General features: G+C 47.3%; 1 protein-coding gene across 8 annotated transcripts in view; it reads left to right on the top strand.

Annotated features, from left to right (window-relative positions):
• The window catches only part of LOC310843244 (maestro heat-like repeat-containing protein family member 7), a 62,811-nt gene extending 45,915 nt beyond the window's left edge, over positions 1-16,896 (top strand). For 7 of the 8 annotated variants that reach the window (XM_083736215.1, XM_083736219.1, XM_083736218.1 and 4 more), the window contains 8 exons: positions 1,047-1,187; positions 2,551-2,715; positions 4,614-4,769; positions 6,335-6,457; positions 9,317-9,416; positions 11,282-11,347; positions 12,952-13,502; positions 16,622-16,896. In XM_083736215.1, coding sequence (XP_083592341.1) covers positions 1,047-1,187; positions 2,551-2,715; positions 4,614-4,769; positions 6,335-6,457; positions 9,317-9,416; positions 11,282-11,347; positions 12,952-13,226 — 1,026 coding nt within the window. In that variant the 3' untranslated portion in view covers positions 13,227-13,502; positions 16,622-16,896. Of the gene's footprint in view, positions 1-1,046; positions 1,188-2,550; positions 2,716-4,559; positions 4,770-6,334; positions 6,458-9,316; positions 9,417-11,281; positions 11,348-12,951; positions 13,503-16,621 lie in introns of those variants that run through there. The other variant, XM_083736221.1, reaches the window with a different exon arrangement.
• Positions 16,897-19,227: the final 2,331 nt, after the last annotated feature.

The raw sequence follows: 19,227 nt of genomic DNA, 5'->3' as shown, positions 1-19,227 counted from the left end.
TTAAGGGGTTAAAGACATTTTAATTTTTGGAAGCTATTTTGATTCCTCCTGTGAGAAATGTTGGGGGGGGGAGGAGAGAGAAAGACTGTATCCTAAGGATAAGCTCAGCTCATCAATTTAAAAGACATTTAAATCAAATGGAATTAAATGTAACGGACTAATGAGTTATTTAAATGGCTAATTTTGAGGTGAGTCCTTAGTTGATTAAGGACTGTTTAAACAGCAGACGGGCCTAATGAATTGGTTGAGGATTTTTATTTTTATTTAATTTGCTTGCCTCTTTATCCTTGCACCCAGGGCTGATTACATGCAGCTCAGTCAATCTAAGTAAACATGTAATAAAGATATTGTATGGTAAGTAAAGGGTTAAGACCTGGCTCCCCAAATTAATGTTTGGGCTAAAGGCGGGTCCTGGGTCAGAAAAGGTAGAAAACTACTGCCCTAAACCACCTCATCGTTTTGCACACAATGAGAAGCAGCTGGGAGGAGAGTTCAAGGATAGTCATTGTTGTTGTTGTTGTTGTTGTTATTTTATAAGTTGTGTACCCTTGTTTCTCAATTTAATCCTTTTATATCGTCTTGCATGATTTGTCGCATTTTATGCATTGTGATTTGCTGCTGTTTTTATCCATCATGGATGAGTAATTCTTTATTGTAATTGATAACTGTTTAATTATTACTAGCTGATGTTTCATTTTAGTGTTTACTGTTGGGTTATTGCATATTGCTTTATTTGGTATACGTTGTTTATTTTAAAGTTATTGTGACCTATTTTATGTAGGATCTGATTGTTACTATTAATGTTTGATGTTTTCTTATTATTTTTGTGTGCTGGAAGCTGCCCAGAGTAGCTGGGTATAATAATAATAATAATAATAATAATAATAATACACACACACACGCACACAGCATTTTGGAGACTTAATGCGGACGTTTTTACGGCTGTTAGTCCTGCTCTTCTAGGCAAGCTCCATTCCAGGGAAAGAGGTGGTTGCATCCTGCCCGTTCCTCTCTCACGTGGCTGATGGTCCTTTCTTGTTCCTCAGCTTCTCCACTACCAGGAGATTGAGCAGCTGCCAGCGGACCAGATCTTTGAGAGTCTTGAGGAGTGGACCAGGAATCCCAGCCCGGACGTCCGTTCCCTTGGCCTGAGAGCTCTGGGCATCTTAGCCATCCACCCTGATAAGGTGAGGAAGGAGGGGGCAGGGACAACCCCTCTGTTCTCTCACATGAATCATGGGAATTGTGGAGTTGGAAGGGCTGGCAGCTGTGGAGAATGTACCATATTTTTCGCTCTATAGGACGCGCCCGACCCGCTGGAGCAGTGCTTATTTATCTACTTGCACTTTGTGCTTTCGAACTGCTAGGTTGGCAGGAGCTGGGACCAAGCAACGGGAGCTCACCCTGTCGCAGGGATTCAAACCGCCGACCTTCCACACTCACACTGGTCCTTATTATCCTTCCTCACTCACGCTAGTGAGCTGGTAGCAGAGCACATTCCCCTATATATTGCAGGAAGCAATCTGGTAGATTCGTTTGAATCTCTTGAGTTAAGCAATCCAGTCTGGTGGCTGCTGCTGCTGCTGCTGCTGCTGCTGCTGCTGCTGCTTCTTCTTCTTCTTCTTCTTCTTCTTCTTCTTCTTCTTCTTCTTCTATTAAATTCCCATTTAATCCCTCTTTAAAAGAATAAAGACACAACAGTCTTCTCTTAAAAGTAACAAGAAATTTACTTACATTCAGTTCACAATTCGATCTGGAAAGCAGGCTTTAGCTTGTAGTTACAGAAGAGAGTTTGATTCCATCCCATATGGTAGGGGTGGCCAACTCTCAAGAGACTGCGATCAACTTTCAGAATTAAAAACTGGCAGTGATCTACCCTCGTTTTGGTGGTGGGTTCAGCTCAAAGTTGTTGAGCCTTTTTTAGGGAAGAGAGGAGCCCCGATTTTGGGGAAGTTAAAAAAATAACTTTTTTTGGGGGGGAGTTCTATTGGGGGGATTAAAGGCAAGGGACAAAGGGGTAAAGTCACTAACAAAAAGATTGTTGTGGATCAAAACAGCAGCACAGAGAAATCTCCATCTTCCCTTCCAGAAATCATACAACAATGGAGGGCGGGACGAGGGGGGTGGGGCAGGAGTCAGTTTTAGCGACACTAAGGAAAGGGAGCCAGAGATTGACCACGATCTACCAAAATGGGGATCTACCAGTAGATCACAATCGACCTGTTGGACATCCCTGCCAGGGAATGAGCCTATGTGCTGCTGGCTGAGAGCCAGCAGACATCAAAAGGAATCAAGATGGGGGTCTCCCAGGGTCATGGCCATCTACCTGGTCACATGGGGGGGGGGAGGATGCTCCAGACCAGGTGTGACAGGAAGTCCTCCTGGCTGGAGCAACATTCCCCTGTGTGTCCACTCTGGGCAAACAGGAAGTGTTGTTCTTGACTGCTCCAGTGATGACACACCCCACATTATCTAGAGACCCAAGAGTCAGCTTTCTGTCCAGAAGCAGCTTGGGGAAGGGAGTGATGTTCATCTGCTTCCTCTTTGCAGGTGGAGGAGGTCAAGACCCTCATGCCAACGCTCTTGGGCAGCTTGGAAGAGGCAGACGGTGTGGTTGTCGCTGAGGGCATCACGGCCATCCAGAACCTTTTGAAGTTCATGCAGAGGAGTGACATTGTCAGCCTGGCTGAGAAGCTGCTTCCTTTGTTCAGCAACGTAAGAATTTGGGGGAGGTTACTTTCCAATCCGGGGTGTGCCTCCCATCGCCCTGTGACCCCAGAACTCTCCATGGTCCCATCGTGCCCCCTACTTCTGTTTTTAGGGCTCCCTGTGCCCCCTTCTCCCTCCAATCCCTGGTGGCTTGGCTATGTCCCCTCCATTAGCCCTGAAAATGGAGAGGCTGGGTCAGTGCGAGACCCGTAAGGTGTGGGAATGTTGTGGGTAACAGGAGAGGATATATTGATTAATATCATCCTTCCTAACTCGCGCTAGCAAGTAGCAGAGCGCATTCCCCTATTACACAGCCAGAAGCTGGTTGCAGACTCGCTTGAGTCTCTTAAAACAATAAGCAGTTCAATCTGGCTTGCCCAAATTAGGATATGTTCCTGGTAATATCCCTTGGATCCTGAAATAAACTCGGAGTCGAGAGTGGATTTCATGCTCTTTATTCAGCTTATAGTGGTGAGGAGGAATGGAAGTTCCCCCAAAATATCTGCTTTATATAGATCATTTACACAATAGGCCCCACATGATTGGCTAATTTTGGGATTCTCCGGTAGGCCAATCAGGTTGTCGATTCACTTCCACCTAGAGCTGGATTGGGTGGCTCCTGCAGACTAATCAGACTGCTGCATTGTTCTAGGATCAATCAGACTGCTGCATTTTGGATCCTATTCAACTCAGTACATAACAAAACCCTAAAAGAATAAAGACACAACAGTCTTGTTCATAAGTAACAAAAAGAAGTTTACTCACGATCAGGCAGAGCACAGTGTGACTGATCCCTGAAGGCAGGCTTTAGGCTTAAAGTTACAAATATGTACAAATAGGTTTACCCCATATGAGAGATAACCCAGAGAGAGCCAGCAGTGTAGTCCAGGTGAAGCAGAAAGCAGGCAGGACGAAAAAGAAGGGAAGATGGCTACATGACTTGGCCTTTTACCAGAATTGGAAAGGTCACACTCACCTAAGGATGCTCCAGCCAGGTGTAACAGGAAGCTTGACTGGCTGGACCAACATCCCCTGCATGTCCACTCTAGCAAAACAAGGAATGTTGTACTTGACTGCCCCAGTGGATTGCATCCCGCGTAAAGCCGGGCTGGGGAATGGGTTGAGGGCAAGGGTGGGAAGAGGGCAGAGCTAAACTCCCCCCCTGCTCAAAGATCTGGGCAGTGGGGGTCAAATAATGAGGTTCAGATGGTTGGTCAGTGAAGGTGAAATGTAGGAATTGAAGGCTGGAGACATAGTCAGTGTTATGTACTGAGCTGAATCTTAGCTCAATAGGATCCAGAATGCAGCAGTCTGATTGGTCCGCAGGAGCCACCCAATCCAGCTCCAGGTGGAAGTGAATCAGCAACCTGATTGGCCTGCAGGAGCAGCCTGGAATTAGCCAACCACGCGGAGCCCAGTGTGTAAATAATGTGTATATATAGCTAGACATTTTGGGGAAAGTTTCATTCATTGCTACTACGAGCTGAATAAAGAGCGTGAAATTTATTAAGCAGTGGGTGAACAAAGCAGACAACACAGAGATTTCTCCAAGTAGTTCTTTATTAGTAAGCTGGAACTGAACTGAACAGCTCAGCTGGCCTGCTTTTATAGGTCAACATTGTAACAATAACAGCCCAGGGTTTCCTGCCTAAATTAACTTATGTGGACCTGAGTGAGAACTATATACACAACGCCCCTGGTGGCCAGGGTGAGAACTTCAATACATAACAAAATTCACACTCGACTCCGGGTATATTTCAGTCAGCAAGGGCTGGGGGCAGTCAGAGTGGCAGGTTTCTCCCTTCTCAAGGCGTGTGGGACCTCCCCATTTGATCAACCCATGCTTTCAGCCAAGCTCTGAAGTTTGAAGACTCACCCCATGAAGCAGCCTCTGTTGCCCACAGGCAGAGGCCAGGACCCGCAATTCCGCCATTGCCCTGTTTGCTGAGCTGCCCAACGTGGTCAAGAAGAAGGAGAAGTACCTCATCCAAGAGCAGGTGACCCAGAGTCTGCTCCCGCTGCTTCTCCACCTGCAAGACGAGGAACCCGAGGTGGTGAAGGTGAGTCAGGAACAGAGAATGCAGTTGCCTTACCCTGAGTCAGGACCTTGGGTCATAGCTGTCAACCGTCCCTTATTTGGTGGGAAACTCCCTTATCCCAGCGCCGTGTCCCGCTGCTGTCCCTTATTGATGATGTCCCTTAAATTTCCCGGGTTTCAAAGGAAGCAGCTCCTCTCCCTCCCTCCTTGCTGGCCAGGGAGGAGGGAGGTTCCAACTGTGTTGCTTGGTTGCTCGGCTCGCCCCTCTCTGGCCTCCTCTCACCTGCCTCGGCCCCCAGGAGCCCGTCCCCACCGGGACTGAGGAGCCTTGAGAGGAGAGCGAGGGCAACCACAGAGAAAGCAGTTCAGAGAGAGGAGAAGGAGGCGGCGGAGTCACGGGCAGGTGTTCCAAGGGCTAACCATAGACGGTGAAAGCGAAGGAAGGACCGCAAGCGCTTCTCCCATAGATTTGTAGGGGTAGACTAGCATAGATGGTCTGATCTGCAGGTTTACTTCGGGAGATGGAGCACGAGAGAAAAGATACAGAACTGCAGCAGCATCTTCGTAGCTTGGACTTCGTTTTGCGTGAAAAGTGGTTGCTGCTTGTAGTTATTTCATTGCAGTGTTTCACCGCCTGGTGTCTTGAGCAGCAACCTCTGGAAACGAAGGGCTAAAAACCGGCGCTGCTCTCCAAAATTATCTGGTCCCTTTTAACTTCGTACTTCTGCTGGTTGACTAAAATCCCTTATTTTGGCTGCTGATCCCTTATTGTCGAGGCTGCTGGTCCCTTATTTTCAAATCTGTAAGTTGACAGCTATGCCTTGGGTCCATCTAGCTCAGTGATGTCTGCACTGACTGGCAGCAGCTGTCTTAAAATCTCAAACAGGGGACATTCCTAGTCCGACCCAGAGATGCCGTTGAACCTGGGACCTTCTGCATGCCAAGCAAATGTCCTACCACTGAACCCAACCTTTCCTTGCTCTGAGTTTGCAGAATCCGATTTCCCTGTGCTTCATGGACCAATGTATCGTATTTTTAATATTTTGTTGGAAGCCACCCAGAGTGTCTGGGGAAACCCAGCCCGATGGGCAGGGTATAAATAATAATAATAATAAATTATTTTATTTTATTTTATTTTATTTTATTTTATTTTATTTTATTTTATTTTATTTTATTTTTTATTTATTTTATTTTATTTTATTTTATTTTTAATTTTTAAATTTAAATTTTTTTTTAAATTTTTTAATTTCATATTTCATATTTCATATTATTATTAGAAATACATATGGAAGTATGCAGGAAGTGCTTTTCGACTTCTCCTCCTGGATCTTAATATTACTTATGATTTCTATGCTCTCCCACCCCCAAACGATTTTTTTAAAATGTGTGTTCCATTTCTCCCGGTCACAATTTACAAATTTTAATACAAACTTAAAATTAAAATGAGGAAGACAACGTAGGGGATGGAAATGGAGGTCAGGATGGTTGTGAGCAGAGGTAGAGGTTGCCAGCTTGGCGGTCGCTGTTGCCATTGACCTGCCCTCTCCCTGACTGACCCTTGGTGCCCCTTTTGACTCCCCACGGCAGGGTTGCCAGGATGCCCTCGCCAGGTGCTTCCGCTTCCTGGGCTGGTCCCTCCCGAAGAAGATTAACAGCAAGAAGGCTTGGCACGACCACCCTCAGATCGCAGAGACCCTCTGCCGGCAAATCGTAAGTCACCAGCCTTTGTCTAGCAACGGCTTGGCAGGGTATGCTCCAAATTTCCCCCCGTAGGGCCAGGTGGGAGACAAGTAAAAAAATGGCAAGTACCCCCATTTCAAGTTGGGGTTGCATCTCTGCAAATCCCCTCAAGTCTTTCTGGATCCCACAATTTTTGGTATTCAGTTTCTAGGATTCCGGGTTTGGAATCAAATATCTTTGGAGCCGCCTTTTCAAATATTTCGACTGCATGTTCCAGATTTTGTAAAGACTCTTTTGAGTTCACTGAGTCCAGTTTATGCCTCTAAATACCAGTTGCTGGGAATCTCAGGGGGCAAAGGGGTCTTGTGTTCAAATCCTGCTTGCAGGTTTCCCCTTGAGGCTGTCAGTTTGCATTTCCTAGTGCAGAAAGTTTTGAACTGATGTGTAGAGACCTTTCCTATTCTACTTAATTCAAGAGGGTTCTGGAACATAGCTGTCAAAGTTTCCCTTTTTTAAGGGAAATTCCTTTATTCTGAATAGGATTCCACGCAAGAAAAGGGAAAAGTTGACAGCTATGTTCTGGAAGCTTCTCTGGGTGAAAGAAACAAGCAGGAGGTTCATGATTCTAGATTCAGGTAGGTAGCCGTGTTGGTCTGACACAGTCGAAATAAAAAGAAAAATGTCCAGTTGCACCTTAGAGACCAACTAAGTTTGTGGTGGGTACGTATAAGCTTTCGTGTGCATGCAATCTGATTTCATGGTATCTGAAGTGTGCATGCACACGAAAGCTTATACTGTACCCAAAACAAACTTAGTTGGTCTCTAAAGTGCTACTGGACATTTTTAAATTATTATTATTATTATTATTTCAAGCTTCATGATGTTTGGGTTATACCTTCGGAGAAGCTGAATATAGTGGGCTTCAACTGGTTCTGTTATCTTTTTCTGTCAAGGTCATGCTGACTATAATAGGCCAGAAAGAGCCTAGGTTTCACTTTCTCTGATCTCTTTTCCTTCTGGTGTGATGTTCTGTATAAAGCGTTAAGGTTTAGACTTATAATAAGTTATTGTAAGTTTAAGTCTGCTGCAACTGGATTTCTTATGGCCAGTGCCAATCCTGAATGTTTTGGATTTGTGACCATTATGCTCATTTGCCTTCAGAAGCAGTAAATCTCTGCTGGATGAAATACAATTGCCTCTGGTCTGTTTTGGGGGGGAATCCTGCAACATGTTTAAGTTTTTACAGTAGTGCCCCGCAAGACGAATGCCTCGCAAGACGGAAAACCCACTAGACGAAAGGGTTTTCCGTTTTGGAGGTGCTTTGCAAAACGAATTTCCTATGGGCTTGCTTCGCAAGACGAAAATGTCTTGTGAGTTCCTGCAGGGTTTTCCCCCCCCCCCCTTTTCCCAAGCCGCTAAGCCGCTTATCAGCTGATCCGCTAAGCCGCTAAGCCGCTTATCAGCTGATCCGCTAAGCCGCTTATCAGCTGATCCGCGAAGCCACTTATCAGCTGATCCGCTAAGCCGCTTATCAGCTGATCCGCTAAGCCGCTTAACAGCTGATCCGCTAAGACGCTTATCAGCTGATCCGCTAAGACGCTTATCAGCTGAGCCGCTAAGCCGCTAAGCCGCTTATCAGCTGATCCGCTAAGCCGCTTAACAGCTGATCCGCTAAGCCGCTTATCAGCTGATCCGCTAAGACGCTTATCAGCTGAGCCGCTAAGCCGCTAAGCCGCTTATCAGCTGATCCGCTAAGCCGCTTATCAGCTGATCCGCGAAGCCACTTATCAGCTGATCCGCTAAGCCGCTTATCAGCTGATCCGCTAAGCCGCTTATCAGCTGATCCGCTAAGCCGCTTATCATTGATCCGCTAAGCCGCTTAACAGCTGATCCGCTTAACAGCTGATCCGCTAAGCCGCTTATCAGCTGATCCGCTAAGCCGCTTATCAGCTGATCCGCTAAGCCGCTTATCAGCTGATCCGCTAAGCGGCTTAACAGCTGATCCGCTAGGCCGCTAAGCCGCTTATCAGCTGATCCGCTAAGCCCGCTAAGCCGCTAATAGCGCTAATGGGCTTGCTTCGCAAGATGTAAAAACCGCAAGACGAAGAGACTCGCGGAACGGATTCTTTTCGTCTTGCGAGGCACCACTGTACTCTGCTAACTATATGTTGGAGTCCTATGTGGTGGGATTGTCTGTTAGTTAATGAATTTTGGAAACAGATTGGTATAGAAATATTGTGAACTGTGGGTAGGAAGTTGAGAATATCTAAATTAATGGTACTTATTAGTCTGAGTAGCACCGAGTTAAAAACAAAAGAGGAATGTAAATGGGTAAAATTGATGGTAACTGCAGCCGACAGGTTATAGCGAGTAACTGGAAAAATGCAGAAGAGATAGGGGTGAACCAATGGAGGAAGAAACTGAATAATATTATAATTTTAGAATAACTAACAGTGAAGATACACAGACTGAAAGGGTTTAAGGTCCGTGAGAAAGAGGAGGATTGGTTTGAGAAGATACTGAATTATTTGGGTAGGTTTGAACAATTTCCGGCAATTAAAATGTTAAAAGTTACCTTGTGGATGGAGGAGTGTTAACGTATATAAAATTGTACATATGGCTGATTTGAATATGTTATTATTGATTATGTATACCCAATGTATCAGCTGCCTGGGGGGGCTTCACTGTTTGTATTTGGTTGTTGGTAAAAAATAAAAAATTTAATAATAAACTATACGATGGAGTTTTGCTCTGGATTAATAGGAGTAGAATTCCATGACAGAGGCATCATGTCGGCCACTGTGAGGACAGACGACTGGTCTAGATGGACCATTGGTCTCATCCAGCAGCCTCTGCTTATGTTCTTAACATTCCTCTTTGCTTTGCTAGTCCTGGAAGGTCAAGACCATCCCTGCCATCTTGCTCCAATGTCTGGACCACCTTCAGTGCCCGCAGGTCTCGATCCGGAGAGCAGCTGCCATCTTTCTTGGTGAGCAAAATAGTGGCCCTATTCCTTTATCATCCTGTGCTTCATCGCACTAGTTGGAGGCGGTTGGAGGATGGATGGCGCTAACGGATTGAGGTTGAATCCTGACAAGATAGAAGTACTGTTTTGGGGGACAGGGGGTAGGCGGATGTGGGGGACTCCCTGGTCCTGAATGGGGTAACTGTGCCCCTGAAGGACCAGGTGTGCAGCCTGGGAGTCATTTTGAACTCAGGTGTCCAGGGAGGTGCAGGCCAATTCTGTGTCCAGGGCAGCTGTCAACCAGCTCCATCTGGTACGCAGGATGAGACCCTCCCTGCCCGCAGATTGTCTCACCAGAGTGGTGCATGCTCTGGTTATCTCTTGCTTGGACTACTGCAATGCACTCTACGTGGGGCTACCTTTGAAGGTGACCCAGAAACTACAACTAATCCAGAATGTGGCAGCTAGACTGGTGACTGGGAGTGGCCCCTGAAACCATGTAACACCAGTCCTGAAAGACCTACATTGGCTACCAGTACGTTTCTGAGCACAATTCAAAGTGTTGGTGCTGACCTTGAAAGCCCTAAACAACCTCGGCCCAGTATACCTGAAGGAGCGTCTCCTTCCGCATCGTTTTGCCCAGACCCTGAGGTCCAGCGCCGAGGGCCTTCGGGAGGTTTCCTCCCTGTGAAAGAGGTTACAGGGAACCAGGCAGAGGGCCTTCTCAGTTGTGGCTCCTTCCCTGTGGAATGCCGTCGTGTGGGAAGTGAAGGAAATAAACAACCATCTGACTTTTAGAAGACATCTGAAGGCAGCCCTGTTCAGGGAAGTTTTTAATGTGTGACATTTTAATGTATTTTAAATCTTTGTTGGAAGCCGCCCAGAGTGGCTGGGGATACCCAGCCAGAAGGGCGGGGTATACATTATAGAGGAGTCTTGGTTGACCACAAACTTGGCATGAGCCAACAGTGTGACGCGGCAGCTAAAAAAGCCAATGCAATTCTGGGCTGCATCAATAGGAGTATAGCATCTAGATCAAGGGAAGTAAGAGTGCCACTGTATTCTGCTCTGGTCAGACCTCACCTGGAGTACTGTGTCCAGTTCTGGGCACCACAGTTCAAGAAGGACACTGACAAACTGGACCGTGTCCAGAGGAGGGCAACCAAAATGGTCAAAGGCCTGGAAACGATGCCTTATGAGGAACGGCTAAGGGAGCTGGGCATGTTTAGCCTGGAGAAGAGGAGGTTAAGGGGTGATATGATAGCCATGTTCAAATATATAAAAGGATGTCACATAGAGGAGGGAGAAAGGTTGTTTTCTGCTGCTCCAGAGAAGCGGACACGGAGCAATGGATCCAAACTACAAGAAAGAAGATTCCACCTAAACATTAGGAAGAACTTCCTGACAGTAAGAGCTGTTTGACAGTGGAATTTGCTGCCAAGGAGTGTGGTGGAGTCTCCTTCTTTGGAGGTCTTTAAGCAGAGGCTTGACAACCATATGTCAGGAGTGCTCTGATGGTGTTTCCTGCTTGGCAGGGGGTTGGACTCGATGGCCCTGGTGGTCTCTTCCAACTCTATGATTCTATATATTATATTATATTATATTATATTATATTATATTATATTATATTATAATCATATCATATCATATATCTCCCTTTTCCTCTTACCTGATGCTATATACCTGCTGGAACAAAATTAACCATTTAAAATTAAAAGGGAAAATGAGTGAATTGTTTGAAGTCACACAATGAGTCCGTGGTCTAGGGAGCCTTGAGCTGCCTCTCCTCTCTGTCCCTGGTGGTCTTCCTAGTCCCAGCGCAAAGGAGGCGGGATGCTCGCGGGAAAGGTGTGACTTCCTGAGAGGCTCACGGACTTCCTGTCTTTCAGGTTGCGTTGCCCAATGTGCAGAGCCAGTTGCGATCACTCAGGAAAAAAAGGACTTGATATTCCTCTGTAAGTAACAACACCGCGGGACTCAAGCCCCTTTGCATGATGACGACATGAACTCCTAGCTCCAGGGAGACTTACAAATTAAAAAGACCGTCTCTCGCGTGTCTAGTAAAAAAAGAGAAGGTTCTATGCCGTACGTTTTGATGATATCATTTACGAATAAGGAGGCACATGGTCCCTCCAGCTTACGCTGAAGTGCAAAAATACAATCCATAAGATGCCACACACCCATTCTCTTTTATTTTACAGTGGTGCCTCGCAAGACGAAATTAATCCGTTCCGTGAGGCTCTTCGTATAGCGGTTTTTTCATCTTGCGAAGCAAGCCCATTGACAGCTTAGCAGATTAGCGCTATTACTGGTTTAGCGGCTTTTAGCGATCAGCTGTTAAGCGGCTTATCAGCGGATCAGCTGATAAGCGGCTTAGCGGCTTAGGAAAAGGGGGGGGAGGGAAAAAAACCTGCAGGAACTCGCATTTTCGTCTTGCGAAGCAAGCCCATAGGGAAATTCGTTTTGCGAAGCGCCTCCAAAACGGAAAACCCTTTCGTCTAGCGGGTTTTCCGTCTTGCGAGGCGTTCGTCTTGCGAGGCACCACTCTATCTTATTGTATCACATTTTATTCTCAGCATGTCTCCGTTCATTTGGTATATGCATGATGAGAAGGGAGTTAAGATTAACATAAATTCTAAAGCAGATTTAAACCAGGGTTAGGGTTAACGGTAGGAGTTAGGCTTAGAGGGTTATGGTTAGAGTTAGAGTTATTGACAGAGTTAGGGTTAGGATTATGTTTATGTCAGGGTTAGGATTAGGGTTAGGGTTGGGTTAGGGTTAGAGTTGGTTGGTTCGGGTTAGGTTTAGGCTTTGGTTTATGTCAGGGTTAGGATTAGGGTTAGGGTTGGGCTGGGTTAGGGTTAGGGTTAGGGTTAGGGTTAGGGTTGCCAGTGTGGTGTAGTGGTTAAGAGCGGTGGACTCGTAATCTGGGGAACCAGGTTTGATTCCCCGCTCCTCCACATGCAGCTGCTGGGTGACCTTGGGCCAGTCACACTTCTCTGAAGTCTCTCAGCCTCACTCACCTCACAGAGTGTTGGTTGTGGGGGAGGAAGGGAAAGGAGGATGTTAGCCGCTTTGAGACTCCTGAAGGGGAGTGATAAAGCGGGATATCAAATCCAGACTCTTCTTAACGGTAGGGGTTAAGGTTAGGGGTTAAGAGGGTCACGGTTAGGGTTAGAGTTATGGTTGAGGTTGGGGTGGGGTTAGGGTTAGGTTTGGCTTTGTGTCAGGGTTAGGGTTAGGCTTTGGTTAGAGTTAACAGTAGGGGTTAGGGGTTAGTGTTAGGGTTAAAGGGTTATGGTTAGAGTTAGGTTTAAGTTTAGGTTTAGGGTTTCGGTTTGTGTCAGGGTTAGGGTAAAGGCCTGGGTTTTGGGTTCGCATTCTCAAATCTTATAAAAATGAAGCAAAACCAGAGGAGAGACAAAAAAAGCAAGCAAAACCAATGGCAATTTAAACCAGACAGCCATGGGATTTATCTCCCCAGGTTCATTCCATTTCTGCTTTTGTCCAAAGCGCGTCCTCCTCTCTCACGGGCCTGGCTTTCTCTCCCTTGCTCCAGCGCTCTCCAAACTGCGGCAGGATCCTGACCCCTCCGTCCGCCTGACGGCCTTGCAAGCCACCCGGATGGTGCAGGAAGCCTGTGGCGTCTCGGCCACCGTCTCACCCCGATTTTCTGGCTCGGAGGGCGAAGATAGCCTCTCCTCTGACCGGGGCCACTGGGACACGCCGGATCCTGCCCTGACGCACCGGTGGAATCCAGCTTCCCCTACCTCCCACCGGTTGGTGCCCAGCACTGCCCGGAAGAGAGGATTTGGGCCGACCCGGCAGGCCTGATTCCACCCATCAAGACGCCCCTGCGCTCCCTTGGGAGGCGCTCGACGTAAGCTCAGGAGACCTGCACACAACTCCCAGTCGAAAAGGCACCGGAGCCACAGATGATGGGAGAGGACCAGAAAGGAAGGAGTGGGAGAAAGGAGGCGGCGGGAGGATGCTCAGTGTGCCTGGATTCGGCCAGCGTCCGCAGCAGGACAGGAACTGGGAACGTTCTGTGATGGGAACCATCAAGACTTCCTCTTGCATTCCTCCATAGAACCAGGATGGCCTTGCATGGTGAGTGACCATTAAGGGGAGGAAAGAGTGAAATGGGGCCATGTATTGATCCCATTTATTTTCATTCTGTTTACTACTACCCTGGCTCCCAGTACGTTTGCAAGCACAATTCAAAGTGTTGGTGCTGACCTTTAAAGCCCTAAACGGCCTTGGCGCAGTATACCTGAAGGAGCGCCTCCACCCCCCGTCGTTCTGCCCTGACACTGAGGTCCAGCTCTGAGGGCCTTCTGGTGGTTCTCTCCCTGCGAGAAGCAAAGCTACAGGGAACCAGGCAGAGGGCCTTCTCAGTGGTGGTGCCCACCCTGTGGAAACGCCCTCCCACCAGATGTCAAAGAAATAAACAACTACCTGACTTTTAGAAGACATCTGAAGGCAGCCCTGTTGAGGGAAGTTTTTAATGTTTGATAGGTTATTGTATTTTAATATTCTGTTGGAAGCCGCCCAGAGTGGCTGGAGAAACCCAGCCAGATGGGCGGGGGTATAAAAAATTATTATTATTATTATTATTATTATTATTAGCCGTGATATAGAAATTTAATAAACAGATAAAAGGTGATGATGATGAGAGTACCACTGACTTTGAGAACCATTGCCCTAAACCAAACTTCTCCAACCTGGGAATAATACCTTCTAACATTTCTCAGTTGAAAATAGGGACATCCAGGCACGTCCAACAGGTAGATCACTGGATGCCTGTGGTAGATCACCCCCAAAGAAGCTCAGCAACTTTGGCTCCCCTAAAAAAGCTCAACATTTTTGCCCTGCACCCCCCCAAAAAAGGGCTTTTCTTCCTAAAAAAAAAGCTCAACAACTCTCTGACCTGAACCCCCATAAGGGGTGTAGATCACTGCCAGTTTTTAACTCTGTGAGTAGATCGCAGTCTCTTGGGAGTTGGCCACCCCTATTCTAATTCTTCTTCTTCTTCTTCTTCTTATTACTACTACTACTACTACTACTACAGTCATACCTCAGCTTACAGATGCTTCAGGTTGTGTGTTTTCGGGTTCCGCACCGCGGCAAACCCAGAAGTACCGGAACGGGTTACTTCCGGGTTTCGGCACTCGCGCATGCGCAGAAACACTAAACCATGCTTTGCGCATGTGCATGCACGGAAGTGCCAAAATGCGACCCACACGTGCGCAGACGCAGCGCTGCGGGTTGTGAATGTGCCTCCCACACAGATCATGTTCACAACCCAAGCACCCCCTGTCTTATTATTGTTATTATTCCCCACCCATCTGGGTGGCTTCTGACCTATATAAAAACATTAAACTTTTTTTTTAAAAAAAATAAAATTCCCTAGACAGGGCTGCCTTCAGATGTCTTCTAAAGGTTATCTAGGTACTTATCTCCTTGACTCAGAAGTCACATAACTCCAAACCCTCTAACATTCCTTCAATGAGAATAGGGACATCCTAAGGGAAAGTGGGACATTCCGGGATCAAATCATAAACCTGGAATACAACTCCCATCATCCCTCGCGCCATTGGCCAACGAGCGCGCCATGTTGGCCACCTCTGAGATAGACGTTTGGCCCGGCCCCCCTGGGCTCTTTTTACACTGTGTCACTCCTCCTTGAGGACTGGGAGCTTGGGCCCCAAACCCAAGAAGCTTGTTTCCATGCTCAATGCTTACAAGAACACAGTGCCCTTGGCCGTAATGGCCGGGACTGATGGGAGTTGTGGTCCAAAACACCTGGAAGTCTCAGAGTTAAGGAAGCCTGTTCTCCACTGGAATGTTCACTAGCTTTTTTAAAAAAATGCAGAGCTGCCCTCTTGTGGCAAATGTGGAAATCAGCCTTACCTGGGAGATGCCAGGGATTGAATCTGACACCTTCTGCACACAAAGCAGAGGAACCTTTGCCCCTCTAGATCTTGCTGAACTACAACTCCCAATACGTGACCACTGCCCATGGGCTGTTGGGAATTGCAGTTCAGTGCCACCTGGAAGGTTACAAGTTCCCTCCCCCCCCCTTCAGATATTTGAAGATGGCTCTCCTATCTTCTCTCAGTCTCCTCTTTTGCCCAGCTCCTTCAACCGCTCCTCATCAGGCTTGGTTTCCAGACCCTTAATCATCTTGGTCTCCCTCCTCTGCACACCTTCCAGCTTGTCAACATCCTTCTTAAATTGTGGTGCCCAGAACTGACACCGTATTCCAGGCAGGGGCGTCTTACCCATCGTTGTGGTAAGGCGTTGTGGAGGGCGCTAGAGAAGAGGCAGAGGCTGGACGTGGCGCCTCCCGGCATTAGCTTGCTGCCCTTGCCCGCCTCCGCCATTCCGCCCTCCGTCTGCCATGGCCACCGCAGCACAAAGCAACCAGCTGAGCTGGGAGGTGCTGTGTCCAGCCTCCGCCTCTTCCCCGCCCAGCTCCTGCCAACCTAGCAGTTCAAAAGCACGACAAGGTGCAAGTAGATAAATAGGTACCACTCTGGCGGGAAGGTAAACGGCGTTTCCGTGCACTGCTCTGATTCGCCAGGTGCGGCTTGATCATGCTGGCCACATGACACAGAAGCTGTACGCCGGCTCCCTCGGCCAATAAAGCGAGATGAGCGCCGCAACCCCAGAGTCGGCCGCGACTGGACCTAATGCTCAAGGGTCCCTTTACCTGTATGACTTCCCTTGATCTGGACACTTGACTTCTGTTGATGCAGCCTAGAATAGCATCAGCTTTCTTTGCTGCTGCATCGCACTGTTAGCTCATGTTCAGCTTGTGGTCTACTAAGTCCACCTCTATCCTTTCCACATGTACTACAGTCAAGCCAGTTGTCCACCTTCCCTGTACAGTGGTACCTCGGGTTAAGAACTTTATTTGTTCTGGGGGTCCGTTCTTAACCTGAAACTGTTCTTAACCTGAAGCACCACTTTAGCTAATGGGGCTTCCCGCTGCTGCCAGAGCACGATTTCTGTGCTCATCCTGAAGCAAAGTTCTTAACCCGAGGTACTATTTCTGGGTTAGCGGAGTCTGTAACCTGAAGCGTATGTAACCTGAAGTGTCTATAACTCCAAGTACCACTGTATTCAGGCTCCCAGGACCTACTGCTTCCTTTCCCCTCCTCTCCTGGCACAGATAAGCAACCACAAGAGGGCGTTCTGTCCTTTCTATCTCTCTCTTTCACCAGGAGCTTTCTGGCTGCAGGAGGACAGAGCCAGCGGTGGCTGCAGGAGATGCCTCAGTTGAAGGATGCAGATGAGAAACCCAAAATATGGTGGATGGAAGCCGATGGTTCTTGCTTGCTGAAGAACCCTTACCGTAAGAGCCTTCACGCTGCTTGCAAAATGCAGCTTCCTGCATCAAGATAGAATTTGCAAGCAATATATAGCAATGTTCTCATGTATATATATATTTATATGCACATATGCCTTGAGGACTTTAAGACAGTAAATTTGTGTTTTCTGATTTATTTTTTAAAGTCGGTTTGTGTTTCACAAAAGTGGAATAGACTTCTCTTTGTGTGTGTACCTAACTGACTCTCGGGACCTGTTTGTTGAAGTCTGTGTGCGCCTCCAGATTTGCCACAATCTTGCAGCAGAATAATAATAATAAATAATAATAATAATAATAATTTCAAGTGCAGGCCAGAGATGTAGGCTTGTGCAATGAAAGTGGATTAAAGTGCTCTATTGTCCTAGTGCAAGAAATCCTCTTTTTTTATTTAAAAAATAGATTTTATCCGGTTGAGGAAGTACACTAGGGAAAAGTGTGGGATTAATGGGGAAACGTATACAAGCAAATTGGGGTGAATTGTAGGATGGATTATCATCCATTAGGGTCATCTAATCAGAGCCCCTTGCAATCACACATGTGCTGTGTGCGATTTCTCTAAAAGCTTTGGTGTCCTCGTAGGCTTAGCAGTCCTTGCTGGCCTTGTCCTTGAAAGGGCCATGTTCAAATTCCAAAACTGCATAGGTTTTCTTTTTAAAAATCCATAGGATCAAGTTAAATATGACAGCTTTATATATATATGGGTGTGGGGTGCCTGCTATCACATTGGAGACATCCCTGAGCCTACAGGAAGCAGGGGACAAACCAATCTGGTCAGCCTTTATCCAAACTGGTAGCTTCTAGGCCATGGGTAGGCAAACTAAGGCCCAGGGGCTGGATCTGGCCCAATCGCCTTCTAAATCCAGCCTGCGGACGGTCTGGGAATCAGCGTGTTTTTACATGAGTAAAATGTGTCCTTTTATTTAAAATGCATCTCTGGGTTATTTGTGGGGCATAGGAATTCGTTCAATTTTTTTTCAAAATATAGTCTGGACCCCCCCACAAGCTATGAGGGACAGTGGACCGGCCCCCTGCTGAAGAAGGTTGCTGACCCCTGTTCTAGGCATTTTGGACTAAAACTCCCAGCAGTGCCAGCTTCACAGAAATCTCCCGTTCTGAACAGGCACTTGCATCAAATCCAAACCTGGCACCACAGCCAACGCAAGGCAGGAAACGATCCTTGTTAATGCATACACCCAATATTTAGTTTTAAGTCTCTATCTTAACTTTCTGCCAAGCTTAGCCCACCTTCCAGGGTTGTTGGTATTTTTGGAAAACGGGACGAACCAGAGGCTGCCGCCCATGTTTAAATCTCAGCACGATATAGGAAAGAAAAACAAATCCGTTAAGCATGCGTGTGGCTTCAGAGCGGATTTCGCAAGCTCACTGAGTAAACACATTTCACCGTGTGGCGGTGGGTGGGGAGGAGAAAGGACGACGTTCTTGGGCTGGGAAGAATGAATCCTTTATCCTATTGTGGGATTATATTGCCCCATAAAAACGATCTCTTTCTAGCGCTGCAGGAAGTGTTTGAAGATGTTATGAAACCACCAAGGAAGGGGAAAATTGGGGGGCGGGCAGTCCAAGAGGAAAGACAGATTTACCTGCTTCAGGGCCAATGCCCAATATCCTGTTGGCATAGAAGTTCTGCCTTATCAAGTCCACTTTCAAGGGAAACAAAAGAAGAATTCATGGGGCTTGCTTTAACTGCCACTGGGGTGAATTTGCCTTGGCTGGTTCCCAGAACAGATAAATCAGGTACCCTAAGCTAATTCACTAGATGCTTTGGATCCCTTCCAGTCGGGATTCAGGCCTCTTCATGGGACGGAAACTGCCTTGGTTGCACTGGTCAATGATCTCCGAGTGGGCTAGGGACAAAGGTGAGAGCTGTTTCCTAGTTCTGCTGGATCTCTCAGCGGCGTTTGATACCATCGACCATAACATCCTTCTGGACCGTCTTGAGAGGATGGGAGCTGGGGGCACTGTCATACAGTGGTTCCGCTCCTTCCTCCTGGGCCGTGTTCAGAAAGTGGTGGTGGGGGATGAGTGTTCAGACCCCTGGGCCTTCACTTGTGGGGTGCCTCAGGGTTCTGTCCTCTCCCCCATGCTTTTCAACATCTACATGCAGCCACTGGGAGAGATCATCAGGGGGGTTGGGCTGGGTGTTCATCAGTATGCGGATGATACCCAGCTCTACCTCTCTTTTAAATCAGAACCAGTGAAGGCAGTAAAGGTCCTGTGTGAGTGTCTGGAGGTGGTTGGAGGATAGATGGTGGCTAACAGATTGAGGTTGAATCCTGACAAGACAGAAGTACTGTATTTGGGAGACAGGAGGCGGGCAGGTGTGGAGGACTCCCTGGTCCTGAAAGGGGTAACTGTGCCCCTGAAGGACCAGGTGCGCAGCCTGGGAGTCATTTTGGACTCACAGCTGTCCATGGAGGCACAGGTCAAATCTGTGTCCAG

Source organism: Podarcis gaigeae (assembly GCF_964106915.1).
Source record: "Podarcis gaigeae genome assembly, chromosome: 4".
NCBI classification, from domain to species: domain Eukaryota; kingdom Metazoa; phylum Chordata; class Lepidosauria; order Squamata; family Lacertidae; genus Podarcis; species Podarcis gaigeae.
The sequence above is the reverse complement of the archived record's forward strand: the minus strand, read 5'-3'. Positions and strand labels throughout refer to the sequence as shown.